Here is a 20387-nt window from a genome sequence, read left to right as displayed (position 1 = left end):
TTAAAAATGTCAGATAAGAAATGTAGGAGCTAATAGTGGTATGGTGTTGTATGGTTACAGAACTTCATTAGGTATTGAATAAGCTTTATTTAAAAATCAAAATACAGTTAATCTCGCCACCACCAATGAGAGTGCCATATTTGTTGTCTTACTCATTCGAGTCATCAGATAAGTGAAAATATTAGCATTACTACAATAGAGCAAAATAATTTAATGTTAAGACTGATGTAGTAGTGAATTTTTTAGCTGCATTTCAAGTTCTGGTGCGTCTGCTAACGAACTAGTTTTAATAAAATAATTTTACTGAACATTTGAATTTTGGTCCTCAGCATTTTGCAAATTTTCATTCATTATATCGATAACTTCAGTTATTTACAGAATTAACTGCTGATAGTTTTTTTAAAAAAACTAAACTTAAAACTTTGGTACAGTGTGACACATTTTTCCCCTCTATAGGATACTAACTTCCTTCACTGCTGTTTCGGATACCTCTTGGAGCTTTTTGGGCAAATAGAGCGAGAGTTTGAAACCTTTATATTGAAAATTTGGAATGTGAGTATGATTTTCTTGTAACTTTGAAAAACTACGTGGAATTAGATTTAGTGGATTCATTGGGTCTAAAATATTCTGTATGCTAGGAAGTAATGTATCTATTTTGGAGTTTTCGAAACAGCCCAAGTGCACTATCCCTAAATTGCACGTGCTGCCCGGCAGCTTAATGTTTTTGGAAAAAAGTCGTCTCGCCACGGTCCAGCCTTTGTGGGATCTTGTTCTCCAGGAGGTTAGGCTCCTATTTTGTCTTTCCTGAAAGACAGAACTCTGGGCGGAGCATTGTTGCGTCCCTTGAGCACACATACTAGGGAATGGTGGTTCGTTCCACCCCAAGTATTGAAACTCGTCAGTATCGTAGCAAAGGGGAAACACTTAGCCTGCTATCTGCATACCGCATGTACGCATTCCTATGACACAGGTGTTTTAGAGTGTCTCCATCAAGGTGGTCCAACGTTTATTAAATAAGGTACTCCTTACAGATCCTGCCTTGCTGCACCTATAGGTGACTGTGCAGATCAGATAGGGATTTATAAGTTCATTAAATGTCTACAGGTCTATTGTTGTTAGTGTGGAGCTGACTTTAGTGAATGAGATACACTAATACCATACCCGTCTTCATGTTAATTTATTTTTTATTAACCCTTAGGGTTTCGCTGATTAGGTGTAGTGTATATGTATAGGCACTCACACAAAAAAATCCGTAATACAAGAAACGTTGTTGCACAAGATCAGCCTCAAGCTTTGCCAGAAGTTTTTGGGGACCAATTGATCGGTCCCTAGTCCGGCTCTGTTTGGGTAAAAGTATGGGGATATTAGTAGTAAGTTTAATTTAGACTGCATCTATGCATATACACTAGCTCCTTGTTTCAGCCATTTGTGTAAAGCCCAAGCCTCTTCCGCATTTCCCATTCCCAAGCTCTTCATCCAATTCTCTGTCCCTGCCTGGGGGACAGGGCTACCATTGTGTCCCATGCATGTTCCCCATCCCAAAATGTCGGTCTCAATACCTTCAGTAGGACCCTGGTGGGTTCCTTCTCCGTCTCCCCACAATACTACTTCTTGCAACTCACTGTCAACCGTCTCCTCAGCCATGGGGCTCTCCTTCCCCTATTTACTCATCTTGATGTACCTCTCTTCTGTGATCCACCTACTGACTGCGTCCTACTCACCTTGTCCAGCCGCAGTCCCTCTTCCTATTCTACCTTCTGGGCACTATCCCTACCTGTGCCAAATTGCTCATATACGCTGAACCACAGTCGTGCTTTAGTGCCTTAATTCCACTCTTCTTCTAATTCAAGATCAGCAGCTTCCTCCTCCACCTATGACTGTGACTCTCCGAGCCAGAAGCTATTTAAGACACTCAGCGATGTGGGGTGGTGATGTCAATTTTTCGGTATACTCAAAGAAATTTTCGGAATGGCAAATCATAAGTTGCGTCCCGGCAGTCCGGAAGATCAAGGGTGAAGAGAGAGTGTCCCGATCTTTTTAGGTTTGCCCAGGCTGGCACAGGCCTCTCGAGCCCAGAGCTGATAATTTTCATGGGAAAGTTCCTGCTTCAGTTCATGGCTTGGAGAATCTGTTCTTCCTTGTGGATGGAACTTCAGGTGAATTTAGTAACTGACTCAAAAATCCTTAGGTTTCGTACTGGATGTGATACAGCTATGTCCACGTACCTTGAGGCAGCATAAGAGTCGTTAGCAGGGCGCTGCCTTAATTTCCCTGCCAATGGAGAAAGGTTTTGCTTTAGTTAACTAGAGCACCTGACTCAGTTAGAGCGACCATATTTTCAATCTGACTCCTAGAGTCATTGGGTATTAAAACCCCTGCTTTCAGTGTCAGACTCAGTTGGTGGATTGTGTGAAGGAGAAAGGTTGCATTTGAACGCATGTGAAAGCGGAGATGCAGCTATGTGGCAAGTAATTTGTGGAAAGCAATGGTTTGTCCAGAGATGAATAGGACGGTTTGGGGAGTGCTGCGTGCCAGTGTGATTGGGAAGGCCACAGAACCCTACGGTTTTTCTCTATCTGCAAGTGGTGCACCCTAGGTGCTCAATCATCTCATTTCGTGTTCAGGGCTAACCGAAGCCACACTTCCTGATTTCATCCCTGTCTGACTGAAGCAGGGGTTTATATCCCATGACTGGAGTCAGGTGCTCTAACTGGAGTCAGGTGCTCTAGTTAATCTAAAGCAAACCTTCCTCCATTGGCAGGGAATAAGGCCCCCTGCTAACACTCTTATGCTGCCCTCTGGCCATGCTGTATCACATCAGTAGAAACCTAGATTTGAGCAGCTAAATTCCCTGAAGATTCCATCCACAATGGGCAGTCTCCAGCCTAGAACTGAGCAGGACTTTCCCTGAAACTACAGCTCTGGGCTGCTGGAGGCTGTGCCAGGCCTGGGCACCTAAAAAGATCGGGACACTCTCCCCTCCCCTACCCCGCATGCTCTCAATGACCACTCTTCTGGGCTCAGGCAGCATGGAGGAGGAAGCTGGTTGATTTGAATGTAGAGGGAAACAAAGCAGACCTGTTGGTTCAGTAGAATTGGCACAAGGAGTCCAGAGGGAAAAGGAGGAGGGACTGGCTGGACAAGGTGAGTAGGACGGGAGTCAGTAGGTGGAAGAGGAGATGTATCAAATGAGTAACTAGGGGAGAGAGCCCCAGCAAGGAGACTGTGACAGTGAGTGCAAGAGTATGTATATGTGGGGGGGACGGGACGGACACTGAAATTAGAGACATTTGGGATGGGGAACATGCATGGGACACAATGGTAGGCCAGGCAGGGACAGAGATTGGATGAAGAGCTGGGAAGGGAAACTGCGAATGGCTGGGCACAATGGCTGGAAACAAGGAGCTGTGTATATGCATTATGATGCAGTCTTAAATTACATGATCACATACTTTTTTTCAACAAGACCCTAGGCATTTCCCAACTTTTGCATGCTTGACTTTGCAACAACGTTCTTTTAATTTTTTTGTGTGTATAATATACTAACTAATCAGGAAACCCTAGGTATTACATAATGCTAACGTATGTATTGTGTATCCTCTTTACTAAAGTAGCCCACACTAACAACAAATAGAGCCTGTAGACATTCTAGAACTATAATCCTATCTGATCTCACAACCTAATCAGCGTTAGGTCCAATTAATACCTTGATTGGAGACCTCTAAAAACACCTGTGTCATGCAGGAAGCTGTACTGCTGGTATGAGAGACAGTAGGTTTCCCTTCTGAGTCAATACTGAAACAATTCCCTAGTATGGTGCTAAGGAGCACAATGCTGCCAGAGTTCTGTCTTTCAGGTAAGACAATAGGAGTCCTAACTCCTTGGGGAAAAGATCCCAAGGCACTTTTTCAAAAAAGGGGCAGACTGCAATTTAGGGATATGATTTTGGGCTGTTTGAAACATCCAAAATAAGAGTACATTACTTCCTAGCATACAGAATATTTTATGACCACAATGAATCCTACTATAATCTAATTCCACGTAGTTGTTTTCAAGTTACAAGAAAATCATACTCACATTCCAAATTTTCAATATAAAGGTTTTCAAACTCTCGCTCTATTTGCCCAAAAAGCTCCAAGAGTGTATTCCGAACAGATGAAGGAAGTTTAGTATCCTAGAGGGGAAAAAATGTTAACACTGATACCAAGTTTTAAGTTTAGTTTTTTAAAAACTATCAGCAGTTAATTCTGTAAATACTGAAGTTATGATATAATATGAATGTTGCATTGCTGAGGACCAAAGTCATTAATGTTCAGAAATTATTTTATTAAAACTAGTTTGTTAGCAGAGCACAAACTTGCAATGCAAAAAAAATCACAGTCTAACATGTAAATTATTTTGCTATTGTAGTATGCTTATATTTTCACTTAGTCTGATGCTGAAGAGTAAGACAAAATATGGTACTTCATTGTGGTGCCGAGATTTTTAACTGGTATTTTGATTGTTTAAATAAAGCTATTCAATACCTATGAAGTTCTGTAACATACAACACCACTTATTTTAATTTCTTATTACATTTTTAATAGAGCAAGTCAGCAGATACACATGCAAAAGTAAAAACATTAACTTCAAGTAATTCTAACTGTAATAATTAAAAGCCTGAAACTCCAAGACTTCTCGGAATCACAAGTTCAACTATTGTCAACTCACACCCTTCTGGCTGCATGAGATTTTATCATCTAAATACCAAAAGAAAGTTTGCTTTTAACAAAACATTCTCCAGCAGTGTTGGCACTCCCAAATAATGCGGCATTATGATAACTGGAAAACTGGAAATTAAATTGAAGAGAAGGGAGTTTATTTTCTTTGTCCAAGATAAACTTTCAAGTTGAATCGAAAGAAAGGGAATAGGAATGGAGCCAATATAGCATGCAATGTTTCTGCACCAGCCCAAACACACTGTAGCTGAAAACTGGACTCCATTTTCCTCTCGTCTACAACATTTGATATCACCATCCTCCTAATTACCCAAGTTTCCAACTTGTGACTTGCTTACAGCCTCTATGTGTAGGGGGAGATCTGAACAGAATCACATCTGATTTCCTGACATCTCAAAAACTCAGTCATCCACACCTCCATAGCTAAAATTCTTGCCTCCTACACTGACTACTACAGCCCCTCTTGCTCTGCTCAAGTTTATGCAAAATGCTATAGCTAAAAATCTTCTTTTCCATGACTAACACTACTCACTCAAGTCTTCTACTAGTCTCCTTCCAGCTTCTACATCAAAATTTCCTCATTCTCACCTTCAAGATTTTGCACAGCTATCCCCTGCCTACCATGTCTCTGCTCATTTTTTCCTACTCCTCCACATTACCGTCACTCTGTTCTAGCCTCCTGTCCCACTGCTCCTTTTGTATCATTCTATCATATCTTAATACCTTCTAAATTTTCTTCATTCAAATCTCTATTTAAAAAGGTGGGAAACCCACCAACTTTCCCCCAAACCTACCCATGTTAACCACCATAAGAAAATTATACTCCCAACTTTCAACAAAAACACAAGACTCACAAGTGTGGGTGGCACTGAAATCTAAGTGTAGCTTCCCAGACCTAACTTAAAAGGGAGAAGATGTTTACTCTTTCAGAAAGTGCTTTCTCATCTAATAATCTGGAGTCTTCAGTTAAACAGGTTTCAACAAACAACTCAAAAAGTATAAACAATTTGACTAAACCTCCTTTTGGAAAAGTGAAACTACAGCACCAATTTCAAATCTCTTAAATCAATCTCAGCAGTTCTCCCATTCTCCAGTACAGAGAAAAACTGGAATTTGTAATGTAAAACACAAGCAAGAAAACTCTTGAGCTGTATTTTACACATACATAATAATGGCTTAATTTTCATGCTGTTTTGCCTGTAAAGGACAAATATCTAACCTGCTGGGTTAAATGAATTTCTTTTCTTCTGCTAGAGGGCAATTTATACCAAGATGCTGTTTGTTTTTTCCTGTATAAATGGTTTTATAAATTAAAAGTGTGTATGTTATATTATAGGCTTAAGGTGTTTCCAGTTTATGAAGTAGTCATACCTTGGAAGTACAAAAAATGAATAAAAAAAGTTGAAGAGTTTATTAACCTAAAATGTGGTTATTACCTAAAATAGGAAGTACTCTCCAACTGTAATAAACAAAGTATCAAATTAAATATATATAAAACAAAATGGGTTGCCAAATTTCAAAAAAAAAACAACATTCACTTTGAACAGTTAGCTATTCTGGCCACCCATCATCCATCTCTATCTCATTATTTCTAATAATCTCCTTCCCTCTCTACAGATCAAGGCTTTTCTCTCCATAGTAAATGCAACACATTTCTTTACGCTGTATTCAGAACTGAATTCAAATAGATGAGCTGGGATACTCCCCTGTATACACAAATATGACAGTTATTCAAGAGAGGAAGGGTGTTCTTGTAGTAAAAGCACTGGACAGAGACTTAAATGATCTAGGTTCAATTCTAACTTCTGCCACAGAATTCCTGTATTGACCTTGGTCAAATCTCATTGTTTCATTGGCCCATCTGCAACATGGGGATACACAGTACTTTTCTTCCACTCTATGTGTTATGTATTTAGACAGCAATGTCTTTGGGACAAGCAATTTTCTCACACTCTGTTTGAGCAGTGGGATTTCTATGTGCTGTTCTTAATACAAATAATTCTGCTACCAAGCCCTTTGGCTGCCTTGTTGAGAGGATGGTGAGTAAAACAGAAGGAAGTAGGTAATGAATCAAAAGGATTTAGCTTCTTTAAAAGATATTTCACTTTCATCAGTTTTACAGGACATTTTTTGTTTTCATCTTCTCTCATACATGGTAGAAGATCTTTAGATGGAGTGAAACTGAAGCAACTGCCTGTTGAAGACAAACTACTTAGAACTGCTAAATACAAAAAAGTGAACTAGGGAAGGAGGATTACAAATAGTCAGAACAGTGTAAAAAACAGCTATACACCATGATTATGCAAATCAGCTACCTAGCCTCAAATATACAGTTTTGTAATTCATTATGTGTCTAACTGTAAAACATCCTTGCACTATGGCTGAGACATTTCTCTCTTTCCTTTCTTCTGTTGTTATTACACAATAACTGAAGGTGAGCTATTAATTGTGTTACATTTTCAGTTTGACAGCTGTGTGTTTTATTTTAGAGAAGTTTTCACTAAAGTGAGAATTATTACACTCACAAGATATAAAGAAGCAAATTTAGTAATACCTTTGGGTGTTTTAAGCAGATCGGAAATAATTTGCATAGCTCAAAACTCTGAGCCCTTAAACCACAATCACCTGCCTGACCAGGTGTCCCAATTGCCAGTAAAAAGTAAGCAAACTTAAGTTTCTCCAAAGAGATTTATCAGACACTCCAAATAATGTCGTCTCTGGAAAAAATGCGAACCAGTAAGACATGTTATAAATAGGATAAAGACCACCAAGTGACAGCATCTCTTAAATCCACATAAACCTATGTTAATACAATGTTAAGGCTGAAAACTGAAAATAATCTAACATTAACTCACGTACAGGTCCATGCTATGCACACCTGGATGAGTTTAGGTTAAGGTATGTAATATGTGCAACATAGCCACAATTACACTGAGAATATGAACTAACTTCCAGACTCAAGTTTCAATTTGCAAACTTCAGAACGGGATTCGTCACAAAACATTTTATAAAAAGAAAAGTGAAAAGGCAAAATCCAAATTTTTAAATCATTTCAATTTCAACCCTCTGCTTCTATTTCCTAGTTTAAGCAGCTACAAAGAGCACACTGAGCAGACTGTATCAGGTACAAGGAAAACAGAGCCAGGCAACAAAAGCAAGTGAGTGTAGTCCCAACTTCTGTTGTGAAACTGACAATAAAATAGGAGCACTGTAAAATTTAGGTCAGAAGCTACCTGGCAGCAGGGAAAAGGACACCACCAACAGGCTACACTGTCAGCTGCTTCAAAGGCTATTAAGGAGAAAGCTTTTCATCTGAATGCTTAGACTGAGGATAAAACGCTTCTCCAGAGGCAACAACAGCTTATTTCACTTGGTGGGGAAGTAAACACAATCAGGAAGTGAAGTCACTACAGTCAGCAATCACTGAGGACGGAACAAGTAATACGGGGGGAGGGGAGGGATTTCAGCAATGGAACAAGTTACCATATTTATTAATAAAATAACAACATTTCATCTAATCAGGATACCAAGGGGATTGACTAGATGACCCAATATATGTGCCACTTTAATCAACCTCTAGCCTCAAAAACTACTCCGGTTTTGTACAAACAAAAAAATTACTGTCCCAGCACAATCTACGACAAGACAAGACTGGGGATAGACAAGAACAACTGTTAAAGAAAGGCGACAAATCAAATTTGGTCTACAAACAAACTTATACTGAAAAAAAAGATGCGAATTTAAATCAGTTTAGTTATCTTTAGTGCAAGTTAGCTAAAAATGACTTGAACCACTTTTACTCTGATATAAAAATGTCCATACACAGACTTGATCTGAAATAATCTGTTTTATGAAACAGATTTCATTAAAAGTTTGTATGTAAACCAGCTATTAGACAATATCACACATGCGCTTGTCAGCAGAGTTTAGCAAGTTTACCAGGAGCCTACAACTAAAGAAAGAGCCCTAGTACAGGTCAGAAAATCCTTAAGCTAGGGTTAAAATGTAATGCAGACGTTCAAGCCACAGGTCAACTAACTCAAGTCCCACTAACCGTAGGCTTACATTGTTGTGTAGGCATACCCTTAGCTTAACAGCCTGCTAACTGTTCGTATTCTTTGATATTAAACAAAACTACTCATCTTTAATTTATATTAATATTTACCATATAAAAGTAAAACTTTCAGCAGCTCTTAACCCCTCAAGCTTTGCCCTTGTTGTCCTGGTTGCTTTTAGACCATGCCTGGAGTAATCCAAAATAACCCAATGTGCCCTCTCTGCTACGCCAGTATCTCAACTGTCCCTTATCACTGCTTGTTTACATCAGGAAGGAAGGTAAGAAAATAGTCTCAGAAAGGACATTACCTACTCAGTACTTCAGAAAATGTGACACAAAAATGGATGTTTATATAATCAGCTGAAAAAAATACAGACTAACTATAAAGTTAAACACAGTACAGGTTTCTTTAGAAGTAAGTTACAAACTAACCCAAAACTAAGAAAAAGCTTGTTACCACTCTAAATGAGTAACATTATGGCCTTGATTACAAGGATTTTTGCTTCTGTCTAGCAAAATGAAGCAATATACCTTTGTCTCCTTAGAGAGAGTAACTTTTCAGAGAACCTCGCACAGTTTTCCTTTGAAGATTTGTGACTACAAAGAAGTCCAGACTTTTTTCTGATATTTTGTTTTTAATATTCCAAAAGTCATCTGTCCTGGGCAATCCAGTTAGAAGTTTGATATTCTTTGCCAAGTCCATATTACCCAGTATATGAAGTTAATGGCTGTTTCGAACTTACTTACATTATGTTCTTCCCATCCCACTTCCTTACAAACTCTACATTTGTATTGAAAGTGTGTTACTAAAGCATTCAAAATTACTTCAGGTTAAAATGGAGTCAAGTTTGTATCTGTTATCAGGTAAATGAAGGTTACACAAGAATCCTGGATTTGTCATTCCCTGCCCTAAAGGAAGTGCACAATGATCTCATTTATACTTGAGCATGATTTGTACAGACTGTTTTTAACATGGCTTCACTGTCAAAACCAATTTCCCAATAAATGTGGCTAGGCTATGTTCTTACGGACATTTATTTTATGGCAGGGTATTACAGCATAATTTGTAACATACTTCATTAACATCTGTCCACTTAAAGTTCCAGTTTAACTAGATATTCTTCATGAGTTAAGTCTGTACTTATTTTTTGTACACAAAGAAATAAGACACTTCCATTCTTTATTTGTAAAGAGTTTTAAGAAATTAGTTCTTAAATATCAATCTGTTAAGTTTACCTGCCCTTCCAACATCTCTCTTTGCAATCCCGTCCTTTCTTGCTCAGAACTGTTGGTTCTTCGTATAGAAAGACTGTGCGATTTGCGCTTCTGCTTTGCTTGCCGAGCAGTTGCAAAACTTCCACTTTCTGTGGGCATTACTTCAAGGAAATAACTTCACTGAGGCGCCTATGATAAACTAAGGACAAGTATTAGGCATTACAATTTGCTCTACATAACAGGCCACAGTAAAAATTATTTCTTGGAATGGAAACATTTAGGTCTATTGAATTCTAGTTTTATTTTAGATTTCATTAAGCCCTTCCAGGAGGGACTGATTTATATTAAAGTTACAGCTGTAATTTAAGTAACTAATTTTTAAGAGTTTAAGTATATGCATCTGAATGATTAGAAGTAGAGAATGGAATCACATTACACTGCACTTTTTCATTCGTTACTAACCCTCCACAAAATGAAAAAAATAATTTCACTATCTTGTGATTACTAACCACTTCCCAAATTAAAATCTAGAGATAGCTCCAAAATGCTTCCAGGAAACAACCAATATTCATATTGTATGTCACTGAAACACATGCAAAGTTAAAACCCAGCTGGAAAATGAAAGTACAGGGACTTGATAATTGAGGGACACTGTCAGGTTACAAATACATAAAACCACTGTTTGTTAGTCTACACAATTCCATAAGCATGCTTGCTTTTTACCTCTAATGCTAGTAATTTAAAATAAGGTTGAAAAATTTGAAAATCTAGTTTTTCCAATATTCACTCAGCTTGTATCGAGAAACTAGCCTCATCAGTTTCACATTTGTTTATAGTCAATTTCATTTAATTTTTAGTTAGTCAAAACATTTCTATAAATATTAGGTTTCATAAGGCTGTTTAAACAAAAGCCAAGTTATATACCTGACAGTATCTCTTCAGCTAAATTTACTATGCATGACCCACGGTGTTTCTCAATTTAAGAAAATCAAATGATTTACTGCATAAACTATTGGAGAACATATACTTTGCTGTCAAAAATTTAGTTTAATTTTGAAAAAAATCCAGGAATTATAGTAGTTTTAAAACTGGTTTAAGTATCAGTTTCAAAACATTTAAGTTTGTGCAATCTCAGTTTTACTATAAAGCAATTCAAATATCTGAAGTTCTCACCAATTTAAAACTTTGTTGATAATGTAACATTGAGGTAATTGAAAACATTATTCATTCTCCAGCCTTAATGATTTCTGAAAAAGTAATCACAACCCAAAGAATAGCAAAAGGAGAGCAGAGTTGGCACAGCTATTAAGGCTGAGCTATCAACTGAACTTCCTAAAGAAGTTAATCAGTAGAAAAATTAAATCAAATCCATGGCCATCTCCAGTTTCAGATCTGCCAAAATATTAAAGCCTGAGCAAGCTAGGAATGAGCACCGTCACACTCTTTACAAGATTACATGTTAACTCATTTGGTTTTCAGCATTTTTAAATCCTGCATTATCAGATATTCAGCCAATGACAAAAGTAACTTACTGAAAAGCATTATGGGCTAAGTAAACAATGTCCTTCAATTTGCTTTGATTTTTTTTTATATATATATTAAAAAAAAACAGAATAAAAAACAGGCTGTAGTTAAAAAAAAAAAAAATCTGATGGACTCCAACTGTTAGTGAAGGCCTGAATGCTCTCTCTCTCATACACGCATGCACTCTTCTTATTTAAAATACAAAAATTATTTTTTAGAGGTTTTGGGCCCCTTGATGCATCATCTCAGTTCTATGAGTCCCACTAAATTGTCTTCCAGTATCAAACCCACAATGAATCTAAAATAAAACCCAGGCTACAACAGTATCTTTGCTTCACTAACATACTTCCACTAAGTCTCACTGGGTACTTCACATTGCCCCCTCACTCTTTTTTGTCTGTGGTTTATTAGAAGGAACTAGTCACAACTAAGTTCACAAAATCATTGGGATGCATGGAGGAGGGAGAGAACTGTACTTTTGTGTAGGATGTTTCTCATTTCACCGAAGTTTCCTTTTTTATTTATCATATAAAAGGAAACTTAGTTACATATAAAAATAGGATTGATGTAGCAAACAACTCTAAGATACACCCAACAATTTATTTTCATCAGCTTTACAATGTTTCACTTTGAGTCATTGTCCTTGATCAACAAGGATGCCTAGATAGTAGCATTGAGGTTACGCTATTCCCCTCAACATGCACTGCCTTAGCTTATTAATTTTCATCTGCTATTGTGTTGCCAAGGTATTTCATTTTGGTAGGTCTTTACAGACTGCTTCACAACAGTCCTTTCTAGACTTTTCCCCCACTAGTCCTGGCAGCCGCATAACAATACATTTCATATTGAAAAAAAAACCAGACTAGTAACCTGTTACAGTCAACTTGGAGGAAAAAAATCATTTCTCTCTGAAGAATGTGTACCTACTGTTACACCTAATATTACGATAACTGAAAGATTAGAGGAAAACATTTCTCTGCTATTTCAGTTTATTTTGTCCACTTGATAGCATTCTAACACTTTCACTGATGATCAGTTGCACACTCTCTTTCTCATGCACCAACACAACCACAAGACTCACGGACTACTCTGGAGACAGTTCACATGCACTCTTCCCAAGCCCTTGCATGAAGGTGTTTACTAATACAGCAGCAGCAAAGGTGACATTGAAGAGGCAGCAGGCAACCATGTGCATACAGAGGGAGGGGAGGGGGAAAGGAAATAGAAGGGATCGGCTTAAGTACATTCAGAGTTGTTGTTGTTGCTCCTGTGTCCACCATAAAAACCTCTAGTAGAGGAGCAAAGCACAACAACAAAAACCCCCGATAAGAATTTTTTTAAAATTTAAATAGTATGTGTTGGTTTAAGATTTGTTTAAACAATTGACTTTGAATTAGCTAAGTTGACAGTGTCCCTTTTAAATGTTTTAAATATGAAAACATCTTAACTAAAAGATCATTTTTATAACTTTGTAGAAGGTAAACATGTGATCACAATATAAGCTATATTTTCTTTGACGTAGGCTTCACAAAAAAGATCTTCGGCAATATGATCCTACAGAATAAAACAATAAAGGTGCTCATTACTGGCAGTTACCTGGATGCCCCCTATTGGGTAATGCTTTCAAACAATTAAAGTTACCTGTCCAGAGTATCAGTGTCATGTTACATATCCTATGAAAACCATATTAAAATATTGATTAGTAAAACAGCACATAAACCGAAGTCTTTCACATCTTTAGCTTGAACTCTTTAGTAACTAAAACATGCCAGACTTAAAAAAAAAAAAAAAAAAAAAAAAAAACCCAACCACACATCAATACTACACCATATTTGACCCAAACAAGGAGAAAGACTTAAAATTGTCATGTTATATAGTTAGTCTGATTAGTCAAGTATATTGGCTTTTTTCCCTGTGGATTCAAGGAGTGTTATCAATGGTTTCTGAAAAAAAGAGCTACACCCATCTCTCCTCTGTTGATAGTGCTACCTGGCTGAAGAGCCAGCATAGGTGAATGATCCACTTGCCTCCTGAACCCTGGTCCCAAACCAAATGGAACTTCTCAAGCTAATTCTTAGTGTAAAAGGGGGGCAGCTGACCAAGAACAAACTATCTGTCGAAAACAGCAGCAGTATCTAATAATGCAACATTGTTTAAAATGCAGCTAGAATGCTGTTTGAGTGCTAACACACATGTACTATAAAAATCAGCACAATGAGCATCTATGCTCATTCTGCCAAGCAGCTTGGGACAGTTCACTTATTATAATAAATGCCTGGATAGTATTCTCTCCCATAGTGATTTGTCAAGCCTTGACATAATAAAGATGTGTATCAAACTCATTTGCTACCAGTCAGCACAAGCAGGGACAAATGATGTACTCTAGAGAACAGCCTATGTTGTGAATAATCACCTATTCTTACAGTGCCATATTATTCATATATTTCAATTATCCTTTTTTGATACAACTAATAAACATTTTAAAATGTGAGAAAGTAAAGCTCTATCACTTACGTTGCTGTAATGAAAGTTACCATATATTGACTCAGTTATAGTATTGTTAGAGTTGGAATAAATTTGTGTAACAAATTACTGTTGTGCTTTATTGAACTATTGTGATGAAGCGGCAGTCACTAATTCAAATGAAGGTGCAAACTAGAATTAGACTTCCATTCTTTTTAGAAAGTAACTTACTGCAACAATCAACCTATTCTGCTTGCATGTTTCTTCTCTGTTGTTCTTTGTTCAGGAGTTGAACAAGTTGTGTAATGCAAGGAAAGAATGCAAGGGGAAAGCTTGTTGCTGCAAGCCAGAGAGGAAATTCGTTCTACGAAGTGTCAGAGTGCAGATGGAATGACTAAAGCACTGCATCTCCTTTTTTGTTCATTCAGAACAACGTAAGAGTTGGGGGAAAAAAACAGGGAGGTGGTCAGGGAGAATGTGAAGAGTTTGCAGCAAGATCTCTTTTACCTAAGAATCAAGTTCATTTTCCTCATTCCCTGCTCAATTTTGTTAATTTCGATCTATTTTGATATTGAATACTTTAGAGGAAGATTTTCAAAAGCAAATAAAGAACTTAATAGTCCCATTACCTTTTGCTCCTATATCCCTTAAGTACTTTTGAATATCTCCCTATCAAACATTAAGTTTCAGAATAACAACTAGCTATTTTAGTGTGCAGTGCATAGTGTGCAGTACATATACAAAACATACATTTTATTATGGCATAACTAACAATGCAGTTTTCTTTAAAACCCTGACAGTGATAGTGTAAACTCTCAGTAGCTATTGTGACAACATATTTACTTGCTATAACAAACTACTACATTTTTTCCAGTAATGGGTTACTTTTAGAAGGATAAGAAACTTCTCTAGGGATGGTAATTGTCAACTTCCCATTAGGCTACCTGACAAATGACTCTTATAAATTTTATAAAATCCCATGGCTTGAAAAGTTAACTAGGAAGCTACTAGCCATAGGATTCAGCCAACTAGACAAAGGCTAATGTGAAAGACAGGAAGAGAACCCACCTGTGAAGTGCAAGTGCAATGTACTGGTGAAAAGCTCATGTGCCAAAGAGGCACTAAATACTGCCCCAGACCCATCTCAGGGCTCCAACTTTCATTAGCCTCGCTGAAATCTGAAGTACATATTTATCATCCAATAACAATTATGTGGATCCCATCAACATAGTATCCAAGTGCTTCATAATTATATGGGAGGCAGGGAATTATTATCCCTATTTCATAGATGGAGAACTGACACAAATGGTAGATTAAATTATTTGCCCAAGGTCACACACAGCAAGTCTATGACTGTGCTAGAAATTGAACACAGGTCTCTTGAGGTTCAGTCTAATGCTCTCCTCATATGATACCAACTCGGTGCCTCCCACTGCAAAGCAAAGTGACACCATCCTTTTAAATGTATGAATTTATTCCCTCTCAAGGGATTATTTTTCACCTGGAATAGTAATACAGAAGTGTTGAAGGTTTTCTTTAAAAAAAAAATATGATCTCACAGTGCAGTATCTAGACCTAGAAAATGTAAAATTTTGATATACTGAAGGTGGACAAATCTCAATCTACCCAGTAGACAAATTCATAGCACATCTTTATTGCTTCAATTTAACTGACAGAAATAAAGCTCACCTCCCTAGGTACAGCACCGACTATTCAACAGCACACTAGTTCATATTAATGACATTTTCGCAGTGACCTGATAACTTTATACAAGAGTTTTGAAGGCACGTTTTTTCAGTGAATCGTTGCCTGATACTCCAGTAAGATATGTTTAAGTGGCCTCCATGCTATTTCAACAGATTTTAATTTCTTAGAAAGATATAAACTACTTCCCTCCAAACAATTCTGGATGTCTCAAATTTATGCATCACAATGCAAATCTAACAGTAGGATGCAGTCTTGTAAATCAAACAGAAAAGGGCTGCTTTTTTTTTTTTTATGGCTACAGCTATTTGATCATCAAGAAGCAATGAGGAATCCAAGTGAATACAAAAGCTATGAGTATTTGAGGAGTTGTTATTCTTATTCGGTAGAATTTAGGCATCTCATTCATGGGCCAGGACCTCACTGTGTTAGGTACTGGATAAACAGTATCCAGGTGTTGAAAACCCTTAAGAGCATAATAGCAATTTAGCTACTGAGATTTCATTTTTTAAAATAGACTAATCTCTAACAGCAATAAACCTCTTGTGTGTACATTACCTGGCTATTGGATTATTGTGTTTTCTTGGTTAAACAGTTGAAAAAAAAAAACACACACACACACACTACAAGGAGTTTCCAAGGGTAATACTTCTCAGTGAGCTCACTCAAGCACTAGCAAGAATAATCCAACATTTATACAACATCTTGTCTCAAAGCATTTGTAAGAGCTCTAACATATCCACTATACACCACAAAAACTCAAATGCTATTCAAGTGGCACACACAAGCACTGCAATGCCAATCCTCCAACTTCAAACGTTAAGTGAAACTCTAAAACTGGTCAAACATTATCCAGAGAACATCCAAACTGAGCACTGCTCTTTAAATTATGAAAAGACTGTAGACTCAACACTACATAATGTAGCATCTATCAATGAATCAGGAATAGACAACAATGACCAATAGTTACTGAAAGAACCCCTAGCATACTGTGAGTCTCTCCTGAGAGATGCTTGAGAAGGTGGCCTAGTGGATAGAGCACCTTACTGGGACTTAGAACACCAGGCTCCTATACCCAGCTCTGCCACTGACTTGCTGGGAGACCTTGGACAAGTCTATATATCCCTCTGTGCCTCAGCTTTCCCGTCTGACACTTACCTCCTTTACAACGCGCTTTAAGATCTACCGATGAAAAGAATATTTCTGTATTATTACAACGATCCTAGGATTTGGTCATTTTTACACTTTGGTAAGCTATGCAAGTATTACCATGTGAATAAAGTATTCTGTTCCAAACTAACCACTTCATCCCACGTTCAAGAAAACAGTTTCAGTACACACAATCTATTTAAGCAAACTAAGTTTTAAAATGAAGTGCAGCATTAGGCCACAGCTCCACTGGGAAGTATATTAGACTAGACAGTACTAGTATGTTTTACGTAACATGGTAAATAATTTAGTAACTAGTGTAGACATGGACAAGTGATCTTTAAGAACATGTTAGCTGGTCATGGTTAACACTATTCTCTTGGATTAACAAAACCAGCTATCATGTTTTTAAACAACTGTCCTCATGCACATCAAGGACAAAAAGTTACATTTAATGTTTGTTAAGACACAAAGGGCTGGTCTATACTCAAACTGGAACCAGAGTAACTAAATCAGTTTTAATTCACAGTTTAAGTGCAAATCTACATATGGATACTTATTACAGATTAGGAGTTTTCTATTTCAGTTTAATTTAAATTGGGAAAAGAAAAATTTAAAAATTAAATCAGAATGGGATACTATTTGAAATAAGACTTCACACAGACTTGCACTGAAACAACTTTAAAGTTGTTAATTAAAACTGATTTAGTTAATTTGGTTCCAGTTTGTAAACAAGCCTTTCCTAGCATGATGCATTGACCTATACAAGCTGTAAAAGAGCACACAAAACAACAGAAAAGTGAGTGCAGTTTGGAAGCTTCCTAAAACTAAGTATGTTACTGATGAAACCAAGTTTTTATCATGCAAACATAGTAAAGGGTACTCATTTTTTTTAAACCTACTTGTTATATATAAATTAAATGAGATTTTGCTGTAATGAAGGAATATTTTTAATACCATACATTTATGTTTCCCTGAAAGCTTTACTCAGTGGAGTTGAAATAAATTCAAAGGAGCTATGCCAGGTCATTAGATAAACCTTCCATGGATGTATTAAAATGATGACTACAATTAAGTGTCTTCTTTTGAATTTGATAGCATTTCCAATTTGTCAAAGACAAGACATGTAAAAGTTTTTGCCACACACACAACAATTAGGGATACAATACCTCCATTAATTTCTGAAATACAACACTTATTCTTGTCTTTGTATAAAGCTTTTCTATTTCCTAATTTTAGGAAGAAAATGAAACACCTAAACATGCTGATAACACCTGGAGATTCACTTCGAAAGGGACCACTCTAGAGAAAGAGGGAGAAACATGGCTGGTGAAGCTTTTAAAAGCTTAATTTATAAACACAGTTAGAAGATCTTTATGTCACCTTGGGAAGAGTGATGATTTGCCTGGGTCCATAAACATTTTCCTGATGACCCTGCTGTACTGTATGCTAACTGAGCAGTGGCAGCATTTGACTTGTGCTGTGCATGTGGAGTCTGTAACAGTAATTTAACTCACAGATAAAATATAATAACGGAAATTCTTCAACTCAACTTATTCCTCACCTACTGAGCATGTGATCAGCACTCAGCCCTGAGCAAGGGGAAATGGGGAGGTTATTTCTGCTGCAGCTCAGGGCAACAACTGTAAAATCAAATAGCCCCGGACAGTGAAGAGCTCACAGGGCACAGGCAGGGTCTATCTGCAACCTGTCCATAACCCCTATCGTCACAACATGTGGGGCGCTAGAATGTCCCTTACCCGTGGCTCAGCGCACCTGTGCCGCCCTAGCAGTGCCCCCCAGCGACATCCCCTCCACCCCACTACGGAGCGATCTCGCGCCCCTCACCCACAGCCAGGGCCCGCTCAGACACCTCCCCACCATCACCCCGACCCGCGAGAGGAGACAGGAAGCGGCTGTGCCCACAGCCCCGCCCCATCCCCCTGCCGCAGAGAAATGGCGAGGGCCCCAAGCCGCAGGGAGAGAAGGGAACGTGTCCCGCGGAAAGGAAGCCGGGACGGGGGGTACGAACTGCTCTGAGATCCTCCCGCTACGGCCGCCTCGCCCGTCTCCACTCGGGGGCAGCCTCCGCGGGCGGGAAAATGGCGGAGGATGGGGGGAACCGAGGCCCCGCACTCACCTGTCACCCACGGCCGGGCCGACTCGCCAGTGAGCGCCGCGGAGGAAGTGGAGGAGACGGAAGAAGAGGACGGGCGGCGCCGGGGCCTAGCGCGGAAGGGCACAGAACCTGCGGCAGGGGCTGGGCCGGGGCTCGAAGTGTCTCAGAGCTGAGAAGAACCAAGAAACCGCTCGCAAGAGAAACCCGCCAACATCCGGCTCCGAACGGAAGCGCCGCCTCCTCCCCCACCATAGAGAAGGGGGAAGCTGCGCAGAGCGTAGCTTGAAGGCAGGGCGGGGGCGGAGCGAGGGACAGTCACGGTATAGATCACGTGAGCAGGAGGTTGGTGTCTCCAGTGCTCAGGCCGTAGGTTGTAGCAGACGCAGAGCGGCTCGCTGGGTGGTGGGGTTGTGTCTGTATAGCTCAGTAGGGCAGTGTGTGCACCTGCGGAGCCAGAAGCTATGCATGCTCGGGCACCTTAGAGAGCAATTAATGCTGCTTTTTCTCGGTGCCGAGGGGATGAGGTGGGGGGAAATATTTTGAACGCTCATATAATTAGGTTTGAAAATGAGACTTCACTACACCATACTGTTAGAGCAAAGGTCAACTATTTGTTTATGCCAATCCTCTGCTTATCATCCCAGTATCATCCCAGTTGATCCTTGCACACACATAGCCCTTCTTGAATGCACGTACACAAGATACCCAGTAAGAAGATGTTAAACAGATCCAAATTATCTCTAAAAAGGAATTCAAGAAATGCATGGGCTAGCAGAATCTATGCACGTAAAGTTGTTTGTAACCCAGTATATAAAGCCTGCTCTGCGCTAATAAGGTGTGTCTTTTCCCTCTGGCACTAGCCGAGGAAAAAGCACCCGTTCAGCTGACTGATAATAAAAGTTTGGTACCCGTCTTCTTGTCTTCCGTGCCTCCTTGGGGTAATTGAGTAGCTCCAGGGGGAAATGAGCCCATTTGGCTAACAATACATAGTGCTTTAACAGTTTAAGTACTTCCTAAATATATTTTTTAAGTTTTTTTAATTGTTTTAGGTTGTGTAACAATACTTTTTTATATATAAAAAAAGAGAAATTAGAAGAAAAAAATCACAGTGTAGCTCCCACCACAGGTGATACTAGTAGCCTGGGGAAACCCTGCATTAACTGAGAGTGGGGGTCAGGCATTTAGGGTAAAATGCATTATAGACTTTGTCAAGGCTGAATCCCCAGTCTGTCATTTCAAGTGCAAAAGGCCGCAAGGATTCTAAAAATTAATACTTGCCCCTCCAGGCTTGTATTAAACTCCCAAGGTTACAGCTGTTGGGGACCCCAGTGCCCCAAAAAAATGGCAGGTTCGTTGTCTGACCGCGAGAGTGAGAGGCAACACCAGCAAAGTCTGAACAAAAAGCTCTTTAGTGAAGAGTGCACACGACAACAAAGAG

The 20387-nt window shown here is 38.7% G+C and overlaps 1 protein-coding gene across 2 annotated transcripts in view; it reads right to left on the bottom strand.

The window, feature by feature from the left end:
- The window catches only part of WDR37 (WD repeat domain 37), a 65247-nt gene extending 46047 nt beyond the window's left edge, over positions 1-19200 (bottom strand). The window contains exons 1-4 of one of the 2 annotated variants that reach the window (XM_032782115.2): positions 18971-19200; positions 13156-13187; positions 10012-10189; positions 4078-4174 (exon numbers count right to left, since the gene is read on the bottom strand). In XM_032782115.2, the coding sequence (XP_032638006.1) occupies positions 4078-4174; positions 10012-10149 (235 nt within the window). In that variant the 5' untranslated portion in view covers positions 10150-10189; positions 13156-13187; positions 18971-19200. The remainder of the gene's footprint in view (positions 1-4077; positions 4175-10011; positions 10190-13155; positions 13188-18970) is intronic. The other variant, XM_032782114.2, reaches the window with a different exon arrangement.
- Positions 19201-20387: the final 1187 nt, after the last annotated feature.

The sequence above is a fragment of the Chelonoidis abingdonii genome, chromosome 2 (genome assembly GCF_003597395.2).
Source record: "Chelonoidis abingdonii isolate Lonesome George chromosome 2, CheloAbing_2.0, whole genome shotgun sequence".
In the NCBI taxonomy this organism is placed as follows: domain Eukaryota; kingdom Metazoa; phylum Chordata; order Testudines; family Testudinidae; genus Chelonoidis; species Chelonoidis abingdonii.
Note: the sequence above shows the minus strand (reverse complement) of the source record. Positions and strands in the feature narration are given on the sequence as shown.